Source organism: Lepidochelys olivacea (assembly GCF_965140295.1).
Source record: "Lepidochelys olivacea isolate rLepOli2 genome assembly, chromosome: 14".
NCBI classification, from domain to species: Eukaryota; Metazoa; Chordata; order Testudines; family Cheloniidae; genus Lepidochelys; species Lepidochelys olivacea.
This window is the reverse complement of record NC_140424.1, coordinates 22087821-22106715: the sequence shown is the minus strand read 5'-3', so window position 1 is coordinate 22106715 and position 18895 is coordinate 22087821. Positions and strand designations below refer to the sequence as shown.

The window sequence follows — 18895 nt, the reverse complement described above, 5'->3', positions numbered from 1 at the left end:
AGAGGTTGTAGGTGGGATATTTTTTGGTGGCAGTGACTCTAAAGACCATGAGGTTGCTGAAAACCTACTGCTGCAGGCTTCTTTCTCTTCCCCCCCTCAATCTCCACTTTGTGAGTAATTTCTTTGTACGTGTTATGGGAGGAGTGGGTAGCACCTCCTATAATTTAGACTGCAAGACACTTTCCATTATAAAAGATTTTTGCAGGCTTTTTTTGAGATGCTTCAACACCTTCCTTGTTTGCAGCAGGCCTTTGAAATTCAGCAGGAGAAAACCCTTCGGGCTGGTGAAGTGCTTTTTCTTTACCCAATCACATTCCATTCAGCTTTAACGGTTAGAAGCAGCTGTATGCTTTAATGGAGTTATAAACTGTTCAAAATGACTATTGTCCTCTTATGTTGTTTGCACTGTTGTTGTAGCTATGTTCGTCCCAGGATATTGGAGACACAGTTTGGTATGTCAGTAACAAATCTGGTGAATTTAAGGAGAGAAACTCCAGATTTTTGTAGTGATGGTAACTTTGCCATGCCAGACATAATTTGTATTTCCTTTTGTGTCGTCTTTTTGAATGTGTGCTAATTAGTAGTGTGTTTAATGTTGATGTAGGTAAATGTGGATTATGAAATATACAGTTGGGTTTAGTTAATGGGAGAACCTGGACTCTCATTTCCTGAATTTTGAGTCCCTTTAAATCCACCAACTTTGGGTTGCACTTCAGTTGCTGAGTGATGGCAGATGGGTGAATGCTCCATAGCTAAGATGTCAGTTGTGTTTCTATTATATGTCTGTGTTTGGGGCCCATGCCTCTGGGGGAGGGGAGTGCAGGACATGGTAACTGGTAAGCTAGCTATAGAGCTGAAAATTAATTTTTATACCAAATTTGAAGTGAATTGGATAATGGAGTCATGGATTGATGCCCCCCAAAATGGAGATGGGGTGGGGGAAAACCTTGCAAAGGATTTAATATGGATTTAAATGTTAGTTTTCAAGTTGTGAGTGGAGGAAAGAGGATCTTCTGTTTAAGGCATGAGACCATAGGCCACCAGAGTTCAACTCCTGATTAGGTCACAGATTCTCCTGTGTGACCGTGGCTAAATCACTTTAAGGGGAGACTAACCAAGGCAGTTAAGCACTCCATTCCCATGCTAGCCTTAAAATCTCCCCCCTTAATCTCTTTATGCCTCAATTCCCATTCTGTAAAACAACACTTGCACTGTCTGTCTTGTCAAGTTAGTCCCTGCCCCAAGAGTTTACAATCTTTCTCTAGCTTTATGCATGTACAGCACAATTTGGCCCTGATCTTGGTTGGGACATCTAGGTGCTACTGAAACTCAAATAATAGTAACAATAAAGGTGAACTGCCAGAGTCAGCAAATTACTGAAATCCGGTCTCCCAGTGCAGCCACATAGGGTATAAATTCCTGTTGAAGCTGGCCCATACAGCATAAATTAAACCCAGAGTGTGAGATCCTGACCTGGTGTAAATTGGTGGCATTCTACTGAGGTCAATAGTCCTATGATCCTGTACACCAGTTGTGGATCTGGCCCTCTAGATCCTGCTGGACTTGAATTATAGGAATTTTTTTTTGTTTTAATTCTGGCATCTGTCATAGCGTAATCATAATGCTAACCTGGAAAAGATGAGACACGCCGAGTCTTTTATGGAAAGTGCACTTAACTGCATCATCAAGGCCAGGAAAGTTTATTAATAATACCTCTAAATGTAGCCCTCTTTGGATTATATTTAGCCTCTTGACAAACATCCAAGTGGTGGCTTTTCGGAAGCTGGCATGTTATCACTTTGCACTGTGGCGTGGGTCAGAACCAAGTCTCTTATCTCTCTTCCGCCTCAGTGTGATGGCTGTTTGATTTTATTTTTTGAGCCTGCGACTGTTTCCTGGGAAATGGGAGTTGCAGCAGCAGCACGGAGAATTTCCCTGAATGGGTTCTGTGCTTTCCAGAGACGTTGGGAGGATTCTCGCTAAGCCAGTTACTTAAGGGCAATAACTCTTTAAGGGTATCTAAAACAAAGAACTGAAGGGGTAGGCGGTGGTTACGCTCCAAGGTTGAAGAGGAATAACCAGGAGAATATTCCAGCTGCAGTGATAATACTAATAGCACACTTCACCTGAGAATCCCAAAGCACTTTACAAAGGGAGGGAATCACCTCCATTTTGCAGCTGGGGAAACTGAGGCACAGAGCAGTCTGGCCAAGGTGCCAGCTAGGTGGGAACAGAACCCACCTCTTCTGATTTTCATTCCTACACCCTAATCACTAAAGACACTGAGCTGGATTTTCCAAGGGACTTAGGTACCTGCCACTCTGGGTGCCTAAATCCCAGAATCAGGCCCCACTGAGACTCTCAAAACCCCTGCTTAGCTGTCCCCATACCTTGTAGGTGCCTAAACTCACTCTGTGCCTTCATGTTTGCAGTAAAAGTCCCCTAGGTGCCTGTGTTTCTGCCTCTGAGCAGGGACGCCTAAGCCCCCCCCCCCCCCCCCCCGCGCAACACATGACCTGGCTGGGGGAAGATAGGTGTTCCTCCGCCCAACTCACCTGTGGGGTCCCAGTGCTCTGCTAGTGCCGGCTTGAGCCCCAGTAGAGGAGCTTACACAAGGGCTGGGGACCACCCTTCTAGCCCAGGGTTAAGGTAACTCACCTGGGATGTGGGAGGCTCTGGGTCAGACCCTTCTGCTGCAGGAAGGGGAGAAGGGATTGGAGTAGGGGTCTCCTACCTCTCAGGTGAGTGCCCGGGCTATGGGCTATTCCCTCATTCCAGCCACAGTGGAACAGCTTCAACAGGAGACAAAGAATGTAACAAGTCAGTGGAGCAGGGGGAGCAGATCCTGGGTCTCCCCCTTCTCAGGCGAGTGCACTAACCATCAGGCCGCAGAGTGGGCACGTGCGAGAATGGCTAGCTTAGGTGGGGAGCCACCTGGCCTTCTGGCTTTTGTCACTCCCATTCTGAGGTGCCAGCCTCTCCCCTTGCAATGCATAGGGAGCCTGGGTGCTGTGCTCCGGCTTTGTAAATCCTGGTGATTTCCTAGGCCCTTAAAAGTTAGGTGTATGGTAGCTTCGTTCCTGTGGCTCTGGGAGCCCCTGGCGGCACTGTCACCAAGCAGCTCCACTCTCCCACTGTAACCAACTAGGTGCCAAGACTCCACTACCTGGGCAGCAGCCGGCTGGGCTTGCAGGCTCTCAGGAGAGCCACTTTCTGTTGGGAATACGTGAGCCGAGTTTCCACCCCCTCGTCCGAGCGCACCCGAGACTTAGCCGTAATTGGAAGCCCTGCTGCGCTGTGGAGGAGGCAACCCATGTGCAGCAGGGGTTCGAGCAGGAGGAGCAGGCCTTTCTTTGCAGCCCCTTTCCCCCTCAGCCCCGCTTTCAGCTGCCTTTACCCAGTGACCCCTTCTGTGCCCACTACAGAGGGGGACTTGGTAACTGGCGAGAGCAGCATGGCTTCAGGGATTGGCTTCCGGCGGGCAGCTGTGCAGGGATAGGTCTGAGCCTGGGGTCCTGATGCGTGGGTTGGTTGGGGAGGCTCATAGTGGCCTGGTTCCCTGTCAGTCACTGGGAGTGAGCTCGGCAAGGTGCCTCGCGCTATAAACTATCAGTCCAATGGCCTTGTTGGTTAACCCATGGAGGAGACTGAGCACTCTTGTTTCTGTGCTGTCCCTTGGAGCACTGGAGAGACATGGAGGGGGGAGCTCTGCCTAGCCCACGGAAGCATGTTGGCCCTGTGATTAAGGCACTGACCTGTGACTCTGCAGACCTGGGTTCAAGTCCCTGCTCTGATAGCGATTTCTGTGCCCAAGATCACACAGGCACTTAGGCCCAGAGCCTCAAAGGTATTTAGGTGCCTATGGATTTAAATGGAAGTTAGGAACCTAAACCCCTTTGAGGATCTGGGACTGGTCTCTTTGTGCCTCAGTGCCTCATATGTACAATGGGAATAATGACACATCCTCTCGCAGGGGGATTGTGAGGCTACACACATTAAAGACTGTGATGTGAGGTGCTCACAGTTGATGGCAATGTGGGGCCAGGGGCCAGGTAAGGACCTTAGATAGCCCTACCCAGCTGGAAGCAAGTGGCTCATGCAAGATCTATGGCAATTAATCACAACATAGGAGGTACTGAAAGCAACAGGCTATGGGAGGTTTCTGCAGTTTGTTATAATTAAACCTAGTGTTTGGTAATTATTTGCATTCCTGTAGCACTTACAGGAGCACACTGTGCTGAGGGCTGTGCAAGGCTGTACAGTGAGACAATCCCTGTCCCCAGATGTTTACAGTTTAACTAGAACTAAGCAAAGGAAATACTATCCCCATTTCACAGATAGCTAACTGAGGCACAGATATATTAAATGTCACAGTCACACTAGGAGTGGGTGGGAGAGCTAGGAATTGAACCTCAATTGCCTGAGTCCCAGGTCAGTGCCTCAACCACAAGCCCATCCTTCCTCCTTGCTCTAAAATGTGGCGTTGGTCTGTGCTCTTAGGTGGCTGCTGTGCTCCACCACAGAGATGGCAGCATTTCAGTGGTAGGAGAAATGATTCCTCTGGAGTCATCTGGGCTGAAAGGTTCAGTGTTAAGTCACTAATGGTGAGCTCCGGGTAGTCTGACACTGCGGATAGTTGGGAAGCGGTGCTGGTTGTCCTGTGTGTGTGTGTGCATATCCCTCTGCCCTTGGAGACAAAGGAAGTGCAAAGGAGAAGCACAGTGAATGGTAAAGAACAGACGCGGCGTGGTGGGAAATGCCCTGAGTGCACACAATCTGTGTGCCACCAGAAAGGGTGGGGGCCCTGCCTTCAGGACACTTGCTCAGACTGCACAAGCAAGAAGTCAGCAGAGACTGGAGAAGCACCCAGCTCAGCTAGTAGTTCCCCCGGTGCACCCCTGTGGCGCTGACTCTCCAGCTTCGGGCCTGGCAGCCCCATTGGACTCACTCACCCAAACTGACTGGCTTCCCAGTGTTTCAGGCATGGCTAATTTGCAGCACATGTTCCTCTCCTCGCCGGCGTCTGTGGTGTTGCAAACTTTCCCATCTCGGAGCACTGCAAGGAAAGCTGGATTATGCTCTCTTGGCAGAGGCTCCTGTCACCCCCTCTTACAGGGACAAGACATCCTAGCTGGTATTCCCTAAACAAAACGCCAGCATAACTAATTGGGGGAGTGACCTTGTATGAGAGCAGTGTGTGCAGGGAAATGGGAGATAAGAGGGAATGCAGGCTGAGTCACAGGGCTGGGTTCTGGGACTCCAGGCAGAAGCGGATTTCCAGCCCCTCTCTGGAGTCTTCTCACGCAAAGCACTTGATGTTAGGACAGCCCTCCTGGCAATAGCAACTTGGCTGTGATCCTTCCTGGCCACACCCCTGCTGCAAACCCCGCATTAATGACCGCTGAGTCACAGATCTATGGTTGGACACTTTAAAAAGACCGGTGAGGGGGTGTGTGAGCCAGACCTCATCTCTGAGCACTTGGGGGTGTTCTGACCTGCTGGCAGGGAATGAGTTCCCCAATGGGAACCTGCGCTGGTCAGGACAGAACAATCATGCCTAGTGAGATTGGAGCCCGTGGCGCTAGGGCTGTACATACACCTAGGGAATGACAGTCCTTGTCCCCAACAGGTCACCATCTGCACAGACAAGACAGGCAGAGTGTGGGAGAAAGGAAGCAGTGTCAGTAGATGCCAGCATGATCATAACAGGGGTGAGAAGAACACCTATCAGTATCCACCCCTCTGCAATCTCATCATGTGGGATGCAATCACAGCTTCCTTCATGCTCCTTTAAACCCCAGCATCCTGCTGACCTGTTGAGCTCCTGGCCTGCCCAATCCTTGGTGCTGCAGTGTCTAGTCTCTGCAGCCATCTCAGCACGTGATCTGCTGGGTGGCAGAACGCAGCAGTCCACTGGGTGAATTTCACTCCTGTTTCTCTTGTGTAGCCCTTAGATGCTGTCACGAGGAGCGCCTTCTTCCCAGCTCTGAGTGGAGCCAGAAGAGGCACGTGACATCTGCCATTTCAAGAAGGGCTTGGGTGAACTCACTAGTGTTTGGTTTGGAAACGTCTACACTCGCTCAACCTGCTGTTTGTTTGAATCCTTGCTGAACATCACGTGTCTCTTTGTACAAGTCCCAGATGACTCACTATCCCTACACAAAGGGGCTAGCATCCCTGATCTCTAGGGACTAGCATTTGGTCACTGCTGAAATAGCCCTTCTTTGCTTCCTCAGTTAGAGCCTCCTTATTTGGAGGCAATTTTTATTGTAATTTTGCATTTTCCAGCTTTCCCACAGTGGGTCCACTTTGGAGGACGGCAGTTCTAAAAAGAAAACCCAGAGCAGTGCTGTGCTCAAGCACAGATATTCTGTGTTTGTGAAATAGCCCATCGGCACCTAATAAGACCTTTGTAGAAAGACCCTGCTCCTGGCTGTGCAAAGGGAGCTGGCAAGTCTAATGCAGTCTCTCCCAGCAAATCCAAGGAACCGTATGTGCTCCCCACCCCCGACCTGCTGTTTAGCCACAGAAGAATTTGTGGAGCTTTGAGCCAGCAGACTAGAAGCCACAGCCATGTGAAGAATGAGCTTTATACCACAGTCGGGAAGAAGAGTGCAGCATGTGGAATTCATATGCTGCGACTCCCAGCAACAGAGGGGAGCTGCCGAGATTTCTGCCCTTGGCTGGACTAATCACAATATTTTTATGTCCCAAACTGAAATGAGTTTTACAACCCTTGAAGATAATAAAGAAAAGGTCCAAGTGGAGAGTCATTTCAGAGTAGCGTGGGGGGGAAAAGGCACAAACCAAGGAGCTGGTTGTTCACTGAGCCATGTAGCAGCAATTGGGTTGCACAATAGCATTAAATAAGATCCCAGCCGTTTGGGGCAAATCTGTGGTTTTGCTGGTATAAAGCACAGCCGTGTTACAGGATGCTCTGTCTCCAGTTCGTGGCATGTGTGCAATGGAATCGGTGTAAAACGAAACCCCCATCTTGTAACGGCCCTGCTCAGCTGAGTCTGGTCAGATCCTGCCACGAGGGACCATTGCAATTATCTAGGCTGCTCTGTGGCATGATGCAGGCCAGAGACTTGCACGCAGCGAGTCCTGCAGTGGAGACGACTGCTGCTCCCTCCTATGAAAATGGTTATTAAGAGGAAATGCTGTCAAGGGGCAAAAGGGCAGGGAAAGGTACCTGGAGGCATGGGTTCTCTTCCTGGCTCTGCCACAGACAGTGACCTTGGACAGTTAACGTCTCTGTGCCTCAGTTTCCCCATCTGTAAAATAGGGATAACTATCCTCTTCCATCTTTTTAAAGCTCTGTGGGGTTGAGGGATTTACAACTCTCACCCAAGTGCAAATTTGTAATGATTTTGTTTAAAGATGATTCATGAGATTGGGGTCAGTAGAAAATCCTGTATACTTCAGACCTGTTTCCTTTCTGCTGGGCAGATGGTGACATTGGCAGCTTTTCAGACATGAAAAGACACATAACTAGGGCCACTTATCACAAGTCACCAGGGTTGGGTTAAGGGCTTGCCAAAGAGGAGGAAAAAAAAAAGGGATCTGCTAATGAAAAGACAAGACGGTCTCTCCCATCAGATTAGAATATCAGGCTGCTGTATTGGGCCTGGCCTAGGAGCTCAGTGAGGGAATTAGGTCTGAAACCTTCCATCAGAATAAGACCCTGCAGAGAAAAGAGATGGGAACCTCAAGAACAGATCTCTCATCGCTCGCTGGACACCTCAGCTTAGACAGAGCATGAACATGGGTATTGTAGGCAGCTGTCTATCAAATGTGATTCTGCCATTCAGTGGGCCCAATTCATGCCTGGTGTCACTCCACTGACTTCAAAAATTCAGCTGGCATCACTGAAGATGGTAGGCCAAATTCAAGAGTGATGTGTACAAGGACTAGCTTATGAATATATGAATGGATGCTATGACAGGGTTGCCTGCAGTAGCCGGGACTGGACTCAATGACCCAATAAGTCCCTTCCACGCCTGTTTCTATGACTAATTGAGATTTCTCTTACTGTCAAATTCCCTTTAAGCTAAAACACCACATGAGTGCTGACTGTTAAGTGGGATCTTCTGAACTTCAGAAAAAAAAGAAGTGCTCAAAATGTGACCTACTTATTCTTTAAAGGAATTTAAAACCTTTCAAAGTTAGCAGCTCAGAACTTGTGAGCAGCCCTGGAACAGCAAACCAATAGGCGCAGCTCAGGTCTTACTCGTTAACAAGAACCCAGTTATGTCTAAGCTTTATAGTAACACAAGTGATGTGTGCCTGGCCTGGGAGGAAATCAAATGCTGGTAAGGGATCAGATTTCAGATTCAGCCTTCCCTGGATATACTATAAACTAGCGTGTGTGATGTCAGAGAGAGACTATTTTTCTAGACATAGAAATTACCTTCAAACTTCTGGGTATGTCTACACTACAGCGGCACAGCTAAGGGGCTGCAGCTGTGTCACTGGCGAGTAGACACTTCCTATATCAATAAAAGGGGTTTTTGTGTTGACTGATTGTAGTTAAGGCTACATTTTAGTTGTGGGTATTTTTAGTAAAAGTCATGGACAGGTCACGGGCCGTAAATAAAAATTCATGGGCCCGTGACCTGTCCATGACTTTTACTAAAAATACCCGCTGTGACTAAAACTTGGGCAGGGGGACGTGGGTGCTCTGGGGAGGGGCGGTTCAGGGGTGCCACAGGTGGTGGGTGAGGTGGCTTGCTGCTGGGGTTGGGAGGGCCATGGCACATGGCTCGGGCCCCCAGTTGGGGGCCGGGGAGGCTGGGCTGCGGTAGCTGTGCTGGCGGGATGCGGGGGTGGTTGGAGGGTCTGGCAGGGACTTTCTACCCGGCCCTGCGTCCCTGCAGCTCCTAGGCGGTGGAGGCTGGGGCCAGTACACTGCTCCCGCCACAAGCGCTGGCTGCTGCAGCTTCCATTGGCCAGGTACCGCCGCCAATGGGAGCTGCGGAGACAGGGCCTGTGGGCAGCCTGCGGTGTGGAGACCCCCCCCTCCGCCACCTAGGAGCTGCAGGGGGGGCCCCTACCCTTAGATAAGCGCCCCCCTCCCGCAACCTCCAACCCCCAGCCCCCTCCACACACCCAAACTGCTGCTGCTGCTGGCCCAGGGGCTGCACGGCTTGGGCTCGGGCCCCTGAGCCAGCACCAGTCACTGCAGAGGTCACGGAAAGACAAAGAATCCGCGACCTCTGTGACAGACTCACATCCTTAATTGTAGTTAATGCACCTTTCTAAGAGGCGGTAGCTAGGCTGGTGGAAGAGTTCTTTTGTTGACCCAGCCATGTCTACACCGGGGGGTTAGCTTGACCTAGCTACCACACTCAGGGTGCAAGGTTTTTCACAACCCCAAGCAATGTAGCTAAGGCAATGTCATTTTTAAGTGTAGACCAACTAGGCCTAAGTGTAATTTAAAATATTGGAAATAGTCGCCCAGACTGAATTGAACCAGGCAAACTTCAAAAGTACATGCTATCAGACTGCAGCAGGTCTTCATGCCACACCTCACTGAATTCTTAAACCTCTGATACTGTAGCTTTATCCACTCCCAGTAGATGTTGTTTGGCACCTTTCGTCAGCAAGCTAGATGGGTGGTGCTTTCTCCTCTCTCTGCCCTGTGAAGGGAGGGGAGGCTACACAGCACACCTGGAGCCTGGCTCGTGCACCGTTCTAATAATGCTTACTGGCATTCTTGTAAAGCATCCCTGGCTGTCTTTGCAGTTCACATCTGGGCTCCATTTTGGTGTCAGAACTGTTCTGTTTATGCTGCAGCAATGCCCAGAGGCTCCAGTCTGGACCAGGTACTCCACTGTGCTGGGTACTGTACACATGCGTGAAGGCCCCAAAGGCTTGGTGTGCAGAATACACTTTTACAGAGACAGAAGAGATGTGACTGCCACACAGCGCAGTTAGAATAGTCTAGTATTGGGGTGCAGGTGCTATGGGGCAACAGGGTCAAACCCAGAAGTTTGGTTTAAATCAGGCATGAAGTTTGGAGCCAGATCCAAAAGTGAAGTGATCTGGGGCTTTGCATTGGGCCAATCTCTAGGCCCCAATCCCGAAATCTGATCTGAATGGGGATGCTTGCAGGGTTGCAAGTGGGTGCAGCAGTCTGCTCATGCCCTAATTTAACTCTGGTTGGGATGATGCACAGGTGACTAGTTTTTTGTTTTTTTTATCTCTTTTTTTAAACCAAACCTTTTCAGTTCACATCTTAAACACATGGCTGGAAAAGCCTCAGAAACTGCCCCCTCTGACAGCCGGGTGGGGCTGTCACAAACAGAATGATATGCCGGAGGCCTGCGGGTACCACTGCTATTCTCCAGTGGCTGCAGCAGGCTCTTGAAAGCCACAAGAGCAAAGTCCCCAGGAGAACAGGAGCAGAACAGCGAAGCTGTAGCTTCTAAACTTCTGCCAGTAGGAGAAGCAATGGAACAAGAGCACGGTGTCCACTGCTGCTTGGATAAACCTGCGGCAAATTGGGGGCAGCAGTTGAGGAGAGGTCATTTAACTCACTCTTTGCAGTGTTGTAGCCACTGAGCGTTTCAGTGGCAAGATGCATTTTTGCACGTAGGGCGCTTCCATTTTGGCTGCGGTGTGCGAATAGATTTCTGGTTGCCTGAAAGGTTCCCAACAGCAGAGGGAGCTGTTACGCTTAGTTAGCGAGAGGCCGGGAGGTGGGGAAAATGGCGACTTGTGGAACAAAGATTTCTGGAAGGACTCTGCTTTTCCTGGGAATGGTTCCAAGAAGCAGTTATGAAAAGTGGAAGGCATTAAAAACAACCTCCCAGTCTGCGCCTTGTTTGTCTTGGGGAAGAGAATACAACTGGGCCTATAAGTGGAGAAGAATGTGGTGGTGAGGGAGAGAGTGTAACCTTGCTATGTGTCACGTTTCGCCATGCCATCTCATTCCACTTCTGCCTGTCTGCACATTGCAGGAGGGGATGACAGTGGAGAAACAACAACCGGAACTGCCTCTCCTTCCTTTAAAGCTCCCTCTGTGCGTGCTATGAGAGAAGGGAGATACAATAGGAATGTGATTTCACCGCCATGATATTACTGAGTGGTATGAGTGACTAGTTCATGGGCAGAAGCAGATGCCAGGTGTGTGTGTGTGTGAGAGACTCGCAGCATTTGGCTTGTTGAGAAGACTTTTTGAACTGGATTTCTGGTGGCGGTTTCAGGACAAAGCCCTGGTTTGTATAAATGCTGCTTATTGCGAGATTTCATTCTGAGCCCTGTATTGCTGTTCCTTTGTGGAACCAACGGCGCTTCACTGCTCCTGTCTGTCGTAGATCAAGTTTAGGGTGACCAGATAGCAAGTGTGAAAAATCAGGGCAGAGGTTGGGGGGTATATAAGACACAGCCCCAAAGTTCGGGGCTGTCCCTATAAAATTCGGACATCTGGTCACTCTAATCACGTTGCAAGTCTGGAGGCCCCATCCACCCAGATTCCTTGGTAATCTCTCACTTTGGAGGATTGGCTCGTTATTTTCCGGGAGCAGCAGCATGAAAAGGGGCTGGACAGAAGAAGATGGAAACAGGCTATTGTGTGAAATAAACAGGTAGGGTTCCTCCACATCGTGGAGGTGGGCTAAATACCCGCCTTATTCAGTTGCCCTTTCCAGCACCACATTCCCCAATCGCAGGCTTTTATAGTTTCCATTTGCTGTCTGTGTATTCCATTGGCTCATTTTATTAGATGCTTCCCCTCTAACCCGGTCCACAGAAGGTGTCAATTGGTTACAGCAACAGCTAATGAGCCTTGGGGCTCAAGCTCAAGCTGCAGCAGCTCATGCCTTCGGCTCTGGTGTATTGACTGAGATTGCAGCCCTCACATTTGCAGATTTGGGCCCTGATCCGTCAGAGGCTGACACAGTTAAGCATGTGCACACATCTTTACAAAATCAGGGCCCTGGGCCTTTCACCTGCAAGGGGCTGATTGCAGCAAAGCCTCCAGCTACTTTACAAACAAAACACTCAGCACCTTGTGGGGTGAGGCCTCTGTGTTGGTTGGGATTTGAATCTGGATCCTGTGAAGCTGACTGCAGCTGCTCTGTCACTTGAGCTACTGAGGACTCTCCACCTAATGTCTGTACTTGGCCTGTTTGTATGATCTGCCTAGGCCTTCAGCTACAGCAGGAAAAGCAATTATGTCTACCCCCACCCCCTTATTTCAAGCAAAGGCAACTTGACCCTGCATCTTCAAGCCCTGGGAGCTGTTCCAGCACAGTGTGTTCTTGGCCTGCATGTCAGTCCAGCAGGGAGGTGCTGAATCTGTCTTGCACACACCACAAAAGGCAGGATTTTCAAAAAGCGCTCAGCCTCGGCCGAATGCTGCTGTCCTTGAAGCCAGTGGGAACTTCACCATCTGCTTCAACAGGGGACAGCTACGTCTAAAGCTAAACGATCTGGGTGCTAAACTCTTGGGGATGCAGTTAATCGTTTTGTCTCCCATGCTGCCTTTCCAATGTTGACGTTCAAGGCCAATGGGATGCTCACCTAAAAGTAGATGTGGTCAGGGAAACTCTAAGGTCAGTTTGCTGAGGGAGAGCAGAGGCAGACCTGCCACAGTATAAAGAATTAGGATGAGTACAGCATTGCTAAATTCTACTCACTCCCAAGTTCACAGTGAGTAATAATGTTGCGAATGACCTGAAGAACAGCTCTGTGTAGCTGGAAAGCTTGTCTCTCTCATACGGTTGCCAACCCTCCAGGATTGGCCTGGAGTCTCCTGGAATTTGCATTGGTCTCCTGGTGACTATTGAAAGCAATCCAGGAGATTTTAATAGGATATTTTAAGAAAATGACATGGTAGGGGAAAAAAATCTCCCAAAATAGCTTCAGTCAGAGTTGGCAACTCAACCAGCAGAAGTTGGTCCAGTAAAAAATAGTACCTCACTAAGGTAAAGTACCACCATTCATTGTGAAAGATGGATTAACAAACCAAGTCACCATTGTGGATGGGCTAGTAAATGTTCATGACCGTTCTTCAAGGTGGGATTAATATTCAAAGGGTCTTGTGTTCAAATGAGCTTCGCTGATATTTCCTAGATAGTATTTAGCCTGGTTCCAGAGATGTTGTGGAGGGCAATACCCAAGGACAATCTAATCCAAACACACAAAGCCAATAACACCTTTCCGCTCAGCCAGCTGAGATCCATCTTCTTATGAGTGTGCCTTCAGGGTGCACAACGCATACCACAGGAAATTAAATATAGATACTTGCATCATCTTCAGGCTGAGCTCAAACATTGCTGCCAGTTGCCTCTGGATACATCAAGCATGGAGAGTGAACCATTATGCTCTTCCTGGTACTTCAAGAGTTATCCCTGAGAGATGAGGTTTATGTTCATACCTCATACAGGACAACTCATGGAGATGCCTTGAATTAGCATGCTCCTTTCCTCTGTGCTGTTCCTGATCAAGGATAGCTGGAGCTGTTGCCTGGGTGTTGGAAGACCATGATTTTTAATGTCTAGCAAAGTTATGAATTTAAACTCCCAGGTTTGTCTTTTGAAGGTGTGCAGGTTTCCTTTGAGGCTGAGGAATGAGAGGTCAGATATAGAGTGATCACTTTGTGAAAAGTGTTCACACACAGATGATAACATTGTGTCTTTTTTTGTCTTTTATCATTCAGATCTGGGAATGGTACTCAGTATCACAGCTAAATACAAGGTGGAACAGATTGTTTCGCATAAGAAGTTAATACATATTTCAAAGGACCTTTCAAGATGAAGTGGACCATTTAACACCTCTCTAGGAAGGGGGAAAAAGAAAAGCGCTGAGTGGGGTGTGTGTAAGTTGGTTGTAGATTGTTGTAATAAGCCATAAATTTATGGCTTATTACAACAAAGACATAAAATCCAGTGGTTGGAAGCTGCAGCTAAACAAATTTAGACTAGAAATAAGGTGCACATCTGTAACAGTGAGGATGACTAACTATTGGAACCACTTACCTAGGGACATGGAGGATTCTCCATCACTTGTAGTTTAAGTCAAGACGGAATATCTTTGCAAAGGAGGTGCTCTGGTTCCAACAGAAGTTATAGGCCTGTTGCAGAAATTGAATGCAGTTTTTTTGGCCTGTGTTATTCGGGAGGTCCGACTAGATGATCATAATGGTTCCTTCTGGCCTTCTAATCTGCAAATCTATGAAACAGTGTCCAACTCTTGGGTGTCAGCTCACTGCAGCAGTAGGACCCTCGTCCCTAGAACTGGTGGAGCGAGTCCTGGTAAACAGTTCGCTTCATGATTTTAGCCTTTGTTCTGTTCACAGACAAACCTTCATTTTTTAAAATTTATTTTTACAAATGTATCTGTTGTTTGGAATTGGTCGCTGGACAGTTTTGTGAGCAGTATTTCAGTCTTTGGGGCAGGCAGCTTGTGAACTGTGCACCTTGCATAGGATGTGCGTGCTAATGGAAAAAACAAAGAGCAGATCCTTGTGCAACAAGAGCATCCAGCATTCACTAACCCCTAGTGCGAGGAGGTTTACAGGGAAAAGAGGCTAAAAGATTACTGCTCCCTCACAGGGAAAAGAGGAATAGCTCGCTGTGGCAGTATTGATTTACATAAATTATAACAGGTTTCAGAGTAGCAGCCGTGTTAGTCTGTATTCGCAAAAAGAAAAGGAGTACTTGTGGCACCTTAGAGACTAACCAATTTATTTGAGCATGAGCTTTCGTGAGCTACACTGAATGCATCCGATGAAGTGAGCTGTAGCTCACGAAAGCTCATGCTCAAATAAATTGGTTAGTCTCTAAGGTGCCACAAGTCCTCCTTTTCTTTTTATAAATTATAAGTTCACCCCAGTGCAGTTCTATATAGCGTTTTATGCGGTACACTCTGGAGTTTGATTGTGTTCTGCTTTAAGAAATGATGTATTTTTGGAACAGCTAGTGAGAAACTGGAGTTTTTGCTTCCTGGGAAATTCTGACACTTTATGAGAAGAAATTTTTATGAATGGGAACGAAAAGCTACATTTTCCCGCAAAATTAAAATCCTGACACTTTGATTTGGGGCCATCACAGTGCTTCATTTTTGACAGTGTTTAAATGGAATGAAACAAAACATTTCTGCTTAATATATTAACATTTAATACCCTAACATTAATTTAAAAGTCAAAATGACAAAAAGCCAGGTGCTATGTTAGAACAGCCATTCCCCAAATCCTTGTGCAATGAAAAAGCAGTCCATGAATGGCTAATAATAATTTTAAAAAGGGCATGAACGTGACGGAACAGCTGCTCAGTTCAGTACTTAAAATGAATGTTTGCAATCACTGTGTTGCAGTATCCGTCTGTCTGCATCCTTGACCTGTGGCCTGGCACACACTGGTTTAAAGTGGGTTAACTTGGGAGAGGCAGCTTGCAGTGCCTTTCACTGGCTCCTCGCCATTGGAACTTCAGGCTTAAGTGGCTAAATCCTACAAGTAACATAGCGACACTGACGTGCTCTGTTTCCACAACATGTAATTTGTGAGTCACCGCTTAGTGCTGTGCATGGCAAGCGCTCTGGAATCCTGCGTCCAGTGCACAGGAAATGCTCCGTAGGCTGCCCTGCGGCTTCCTGGCTAAGAGCAGCATTTTTGCCATTTCCTCTGGAATTCCAGCAGCGTTTCGAGACACACCCGGCTGCATAATGCTGCGCTAAGACACATCTAAACAAGTGCCACTCCACGCACAGGAGGGCTGTGTACTTATTTACCTTTTGGTTTGGAAATAGAGGGGATGCTGTCAAAGGGGAAGGGGGGCTATGCCCAGAATTTTACCTATGTTTAAAATACTATTTTTATATAATATTTTTTTCCTAATTAAAAAGTCCTTGCAAAAGTGAAGGCTGCACTGGGGTGCGGGGGGGGGGACAGGACTACCAGCATGGTCCAGGGTGAAAATCATGGCTCTGTACTCTCTGGTGGGATATTGGGATGTAGAGGAGTTGCCCTCTGCAGCATTGGAGGAGTGGGAATCTCATCTATCCCAATACCCGGCCAGTTCCTGAGGCACGAGCCAGCAGGCTGAATAGAGTGGCAAGGGGACAGCTGTCCTATTGGCTGATACCCAGCAACTGAACCAGGGACCTCCAGAGCTAAAAGCACGAACTGCTACTGGTTGAGATTAAGAGTCACTGGCCTCTAGCTGGGGCTGTGACAGACTCATCTGCTGTGGATTGGCTCAAAGGGAGACAGATAACCACACTCCCCAGAGGCTTACAGCAGCACATGGCACTAGGGTTGCCAGCTTTCTACTTGCACAAAACTGAACACTCTTGTCCTGCCCATGCCCTGCCCCTCCTCGAGACCCTGCCCATGCCCCACCCCTTCTACGAGGCCCCCTCCCCCACCACTCACTCCATCGCCCCCTCCCTCTGTCTCTCGCTCTCCCCACCTCACTCATTTTCACCGGGCTGACTCAGGGGACTGGGTGCGGGCTCCAGCTGGGGGTGCAGGCTCCAAGGTGGGGCCAGAAATGAGGAGTTCAGAGTGTGGGAGGGGGCTGCAGAAGGGGTGAGGGCTCTGATATGGGGCCAGGGATGAGGGATTTGGGGTGCAGGAGAGAGCTCCGGTCTGAGGCCAAGGGGTTCAGAGTGCAGGAGTGGGCTCTGCACTGGGGCAGAGGGTGGGGGTGCAAGTGCAGGGGGTGGTGAGGGCTCTGGCTGGGGATGCAGACTCTGGGGTGGGGCTGGGGACAAGGGGTTTGGGGTGTAGGAGGGTGCTCTGGGCTGGGCTGGGCTCACGGGTTTTGGAGGGCAGGAGGGGGATCAGGGCTGGGGCAAGGGGCTGGGGAGGGGGTCAGGGATGCAGGCTCCGGGCGGCACTTACCTCAAGCGGCTTCCAGAAGCAGGGGCATGTCCACCCTCTGGCTCCTATGTGGAGGCATGGCCAGGTGGCTCTACATGCTGCCCTGTCTGCAGGCACCGCCCCCGCACTCCCATTGGCCGTGGTTCCCAGCCAGTGGGAGCTGCAGGGGCGGCGCTTGGGGCGGAGACAGCATGTGGAGCCCCCTGGCTGCCCCTACGTGTAGGAGCCAGAGGTTGGATACGCCACAGAGGCTAACAGAGAGCCTGCCGTAGCCCCGCTGCATGGCGGTGCCAACTGGATAGTCAATGGTCCGGTCAGCAGTGCTGACCAGAGCCACCAGGATCCCTTTTCGACTGGGTGTTCCAGTCGAAAACCAGAAACCTGGTCACCCTACATGGCACATGTGTGCCTGCAAACCAAACCAAGGGGTGTAGATCTGATTTCTAGGCCTCTGATCCTTGCCAATGATCCTTTGGTAAGGAAAGCAAAGAGCGGCTTTCATCAGGGCCGAACACCACTCCTATTGATTCTGCCAGCAGAGCTGCTGCCTCCCTCGGCCACAAGCTTTGGGATGTATTTGAGTAGAGCGCACATGCTGTAAGGTCAGCCGCCAGCTGGGGCCTCTGCTAATGGGTGAGAGAGACTGGCGGGCAAACACGCCTCTGAGAAATAATTGCTGAGTGGGTGCTGGCAGTGGCACACGTATAGCAAAGTATCGGGTGGCTTGGAGAGAAGAGCCAGGATTGCCAGGCTGGGCTGGACATCTGATGCTTTACGTGCCCACTCTCTGGCAGGGAGCCCATGACTCAGCACTGTCGTAGGCTTCTGTCTCTGTAAGGCTATGGCCCGCCATCTCTTTTCAGTGGAGCTTATTTTTAAATAAACTTATAAAAAAAAAGTCAGTCACAGGCCCGGCTCTATCTCTTAGTAGCCAAAATGGTGGGCGCAAAGTGTAAGCCAGCGTGTGTGTGTGTCAGGGGGAGATTTGCAGAGTTCTGGCCAACCAAAGCTGAGACCACTTCCAGAAAATCCATCCCAGGTTTCACACTTGGCCCAGTGCATGCTGGGACAGGACTTCTGGAGTTTAGCCAGTGTTGGCTGGATACCTGCAATAGTTCCTACAGCTCACATACCACCCCCATCATGTCCAACAGTGATTCCTGACCAAAGCATATCACCCAGTCATCTATGGGGGCACGCAGAGACACACACACATACATAAACCCAGAGCAAAGAGCCACAACAACTGAGACATCAACACCGAATGGGAAAGCAGGTACACTCTGCAAAAACCAGAGCGATAAACATCCGTATAGATGCACTGGATACACACAATGAAACCGGCCAATGCCTAGCATTATAGACGAACGTGCGGAGAAATAAACACAAACCACATTACAGACACACCCAGAGATGTGAAACACTCCACACAACAGGCATGAACAGGACACTACAGTCACACAGCACAGGCATGAGCACACGCGCACACATGCGAACAGCTGTTCTCCATGGCTGAGCTGTTATTTTAGGCTTGCCTATGAGCTGACTCTGGAATCATTGCACTGAATTTTTGAACCAAAGGCAAGGACTTAACTCTGGCCTGTCAGCAGGTCCTCTGGGAGACTTGACAGCCTGCAGCTGCAGTGAGTGAGCTTGACACAAGTCAGATCCTGAGAGCCTCCATCTCGTACAAGCCCTGCAAACCTGCACCGAGGATTTCATGGTTCCTTTTCCCCAGATGGGTCACTTTTAATCCTAAAAGCCAATGGCCCTGATCCAGATCCCTGCCTGTCCAGCCTCTGGATTTTGCCAGGTTAGAAGTGTTGTACAGCCATGTTCTGTGTATCTATCTTTGTTGGGCTAGCTCTTTCTGGGCTATCCGTGACGAAACATCAGTCAGTGCAACGGCTCAGTGTGTTTCTCTGCAGCGTGCCTGTTCTGATGAGCACAGGGTTGTGTTTTCTGTAAGCAGCCGGGGCTGCGGCTGGTCTGTATGACTGTTGGGTGAATCTTCTTGGAAATAGTCAGCAGCTGCTCAAGAGCTAGGTTTCACAGGCACATCAAAAC

The 18895-nt window shown here is 49.3% G+C and overlaps 1 protein-coding gene across 1 annotated transcript in view; it reads left to right on the top strand.

The window, feature by feature from the left end:
* Positions 1-18895, top strand: part of CDRT4 (CMT1A duplicated region transcript 4) — a 106370-nt gene continuing 87475 nt past the window's right edge. Inside the window, exon 1 of the mRNA XM_084648231.1 lies at positions 1-110. Within this exon, the coding sequence (XP_084504357.1) occupies positions 48-110 (63 nt within the window). The 5' untranslated portion in view covers positions 1-47. The remainder of the gene's footprint in view (positions 111-18895) is intronic.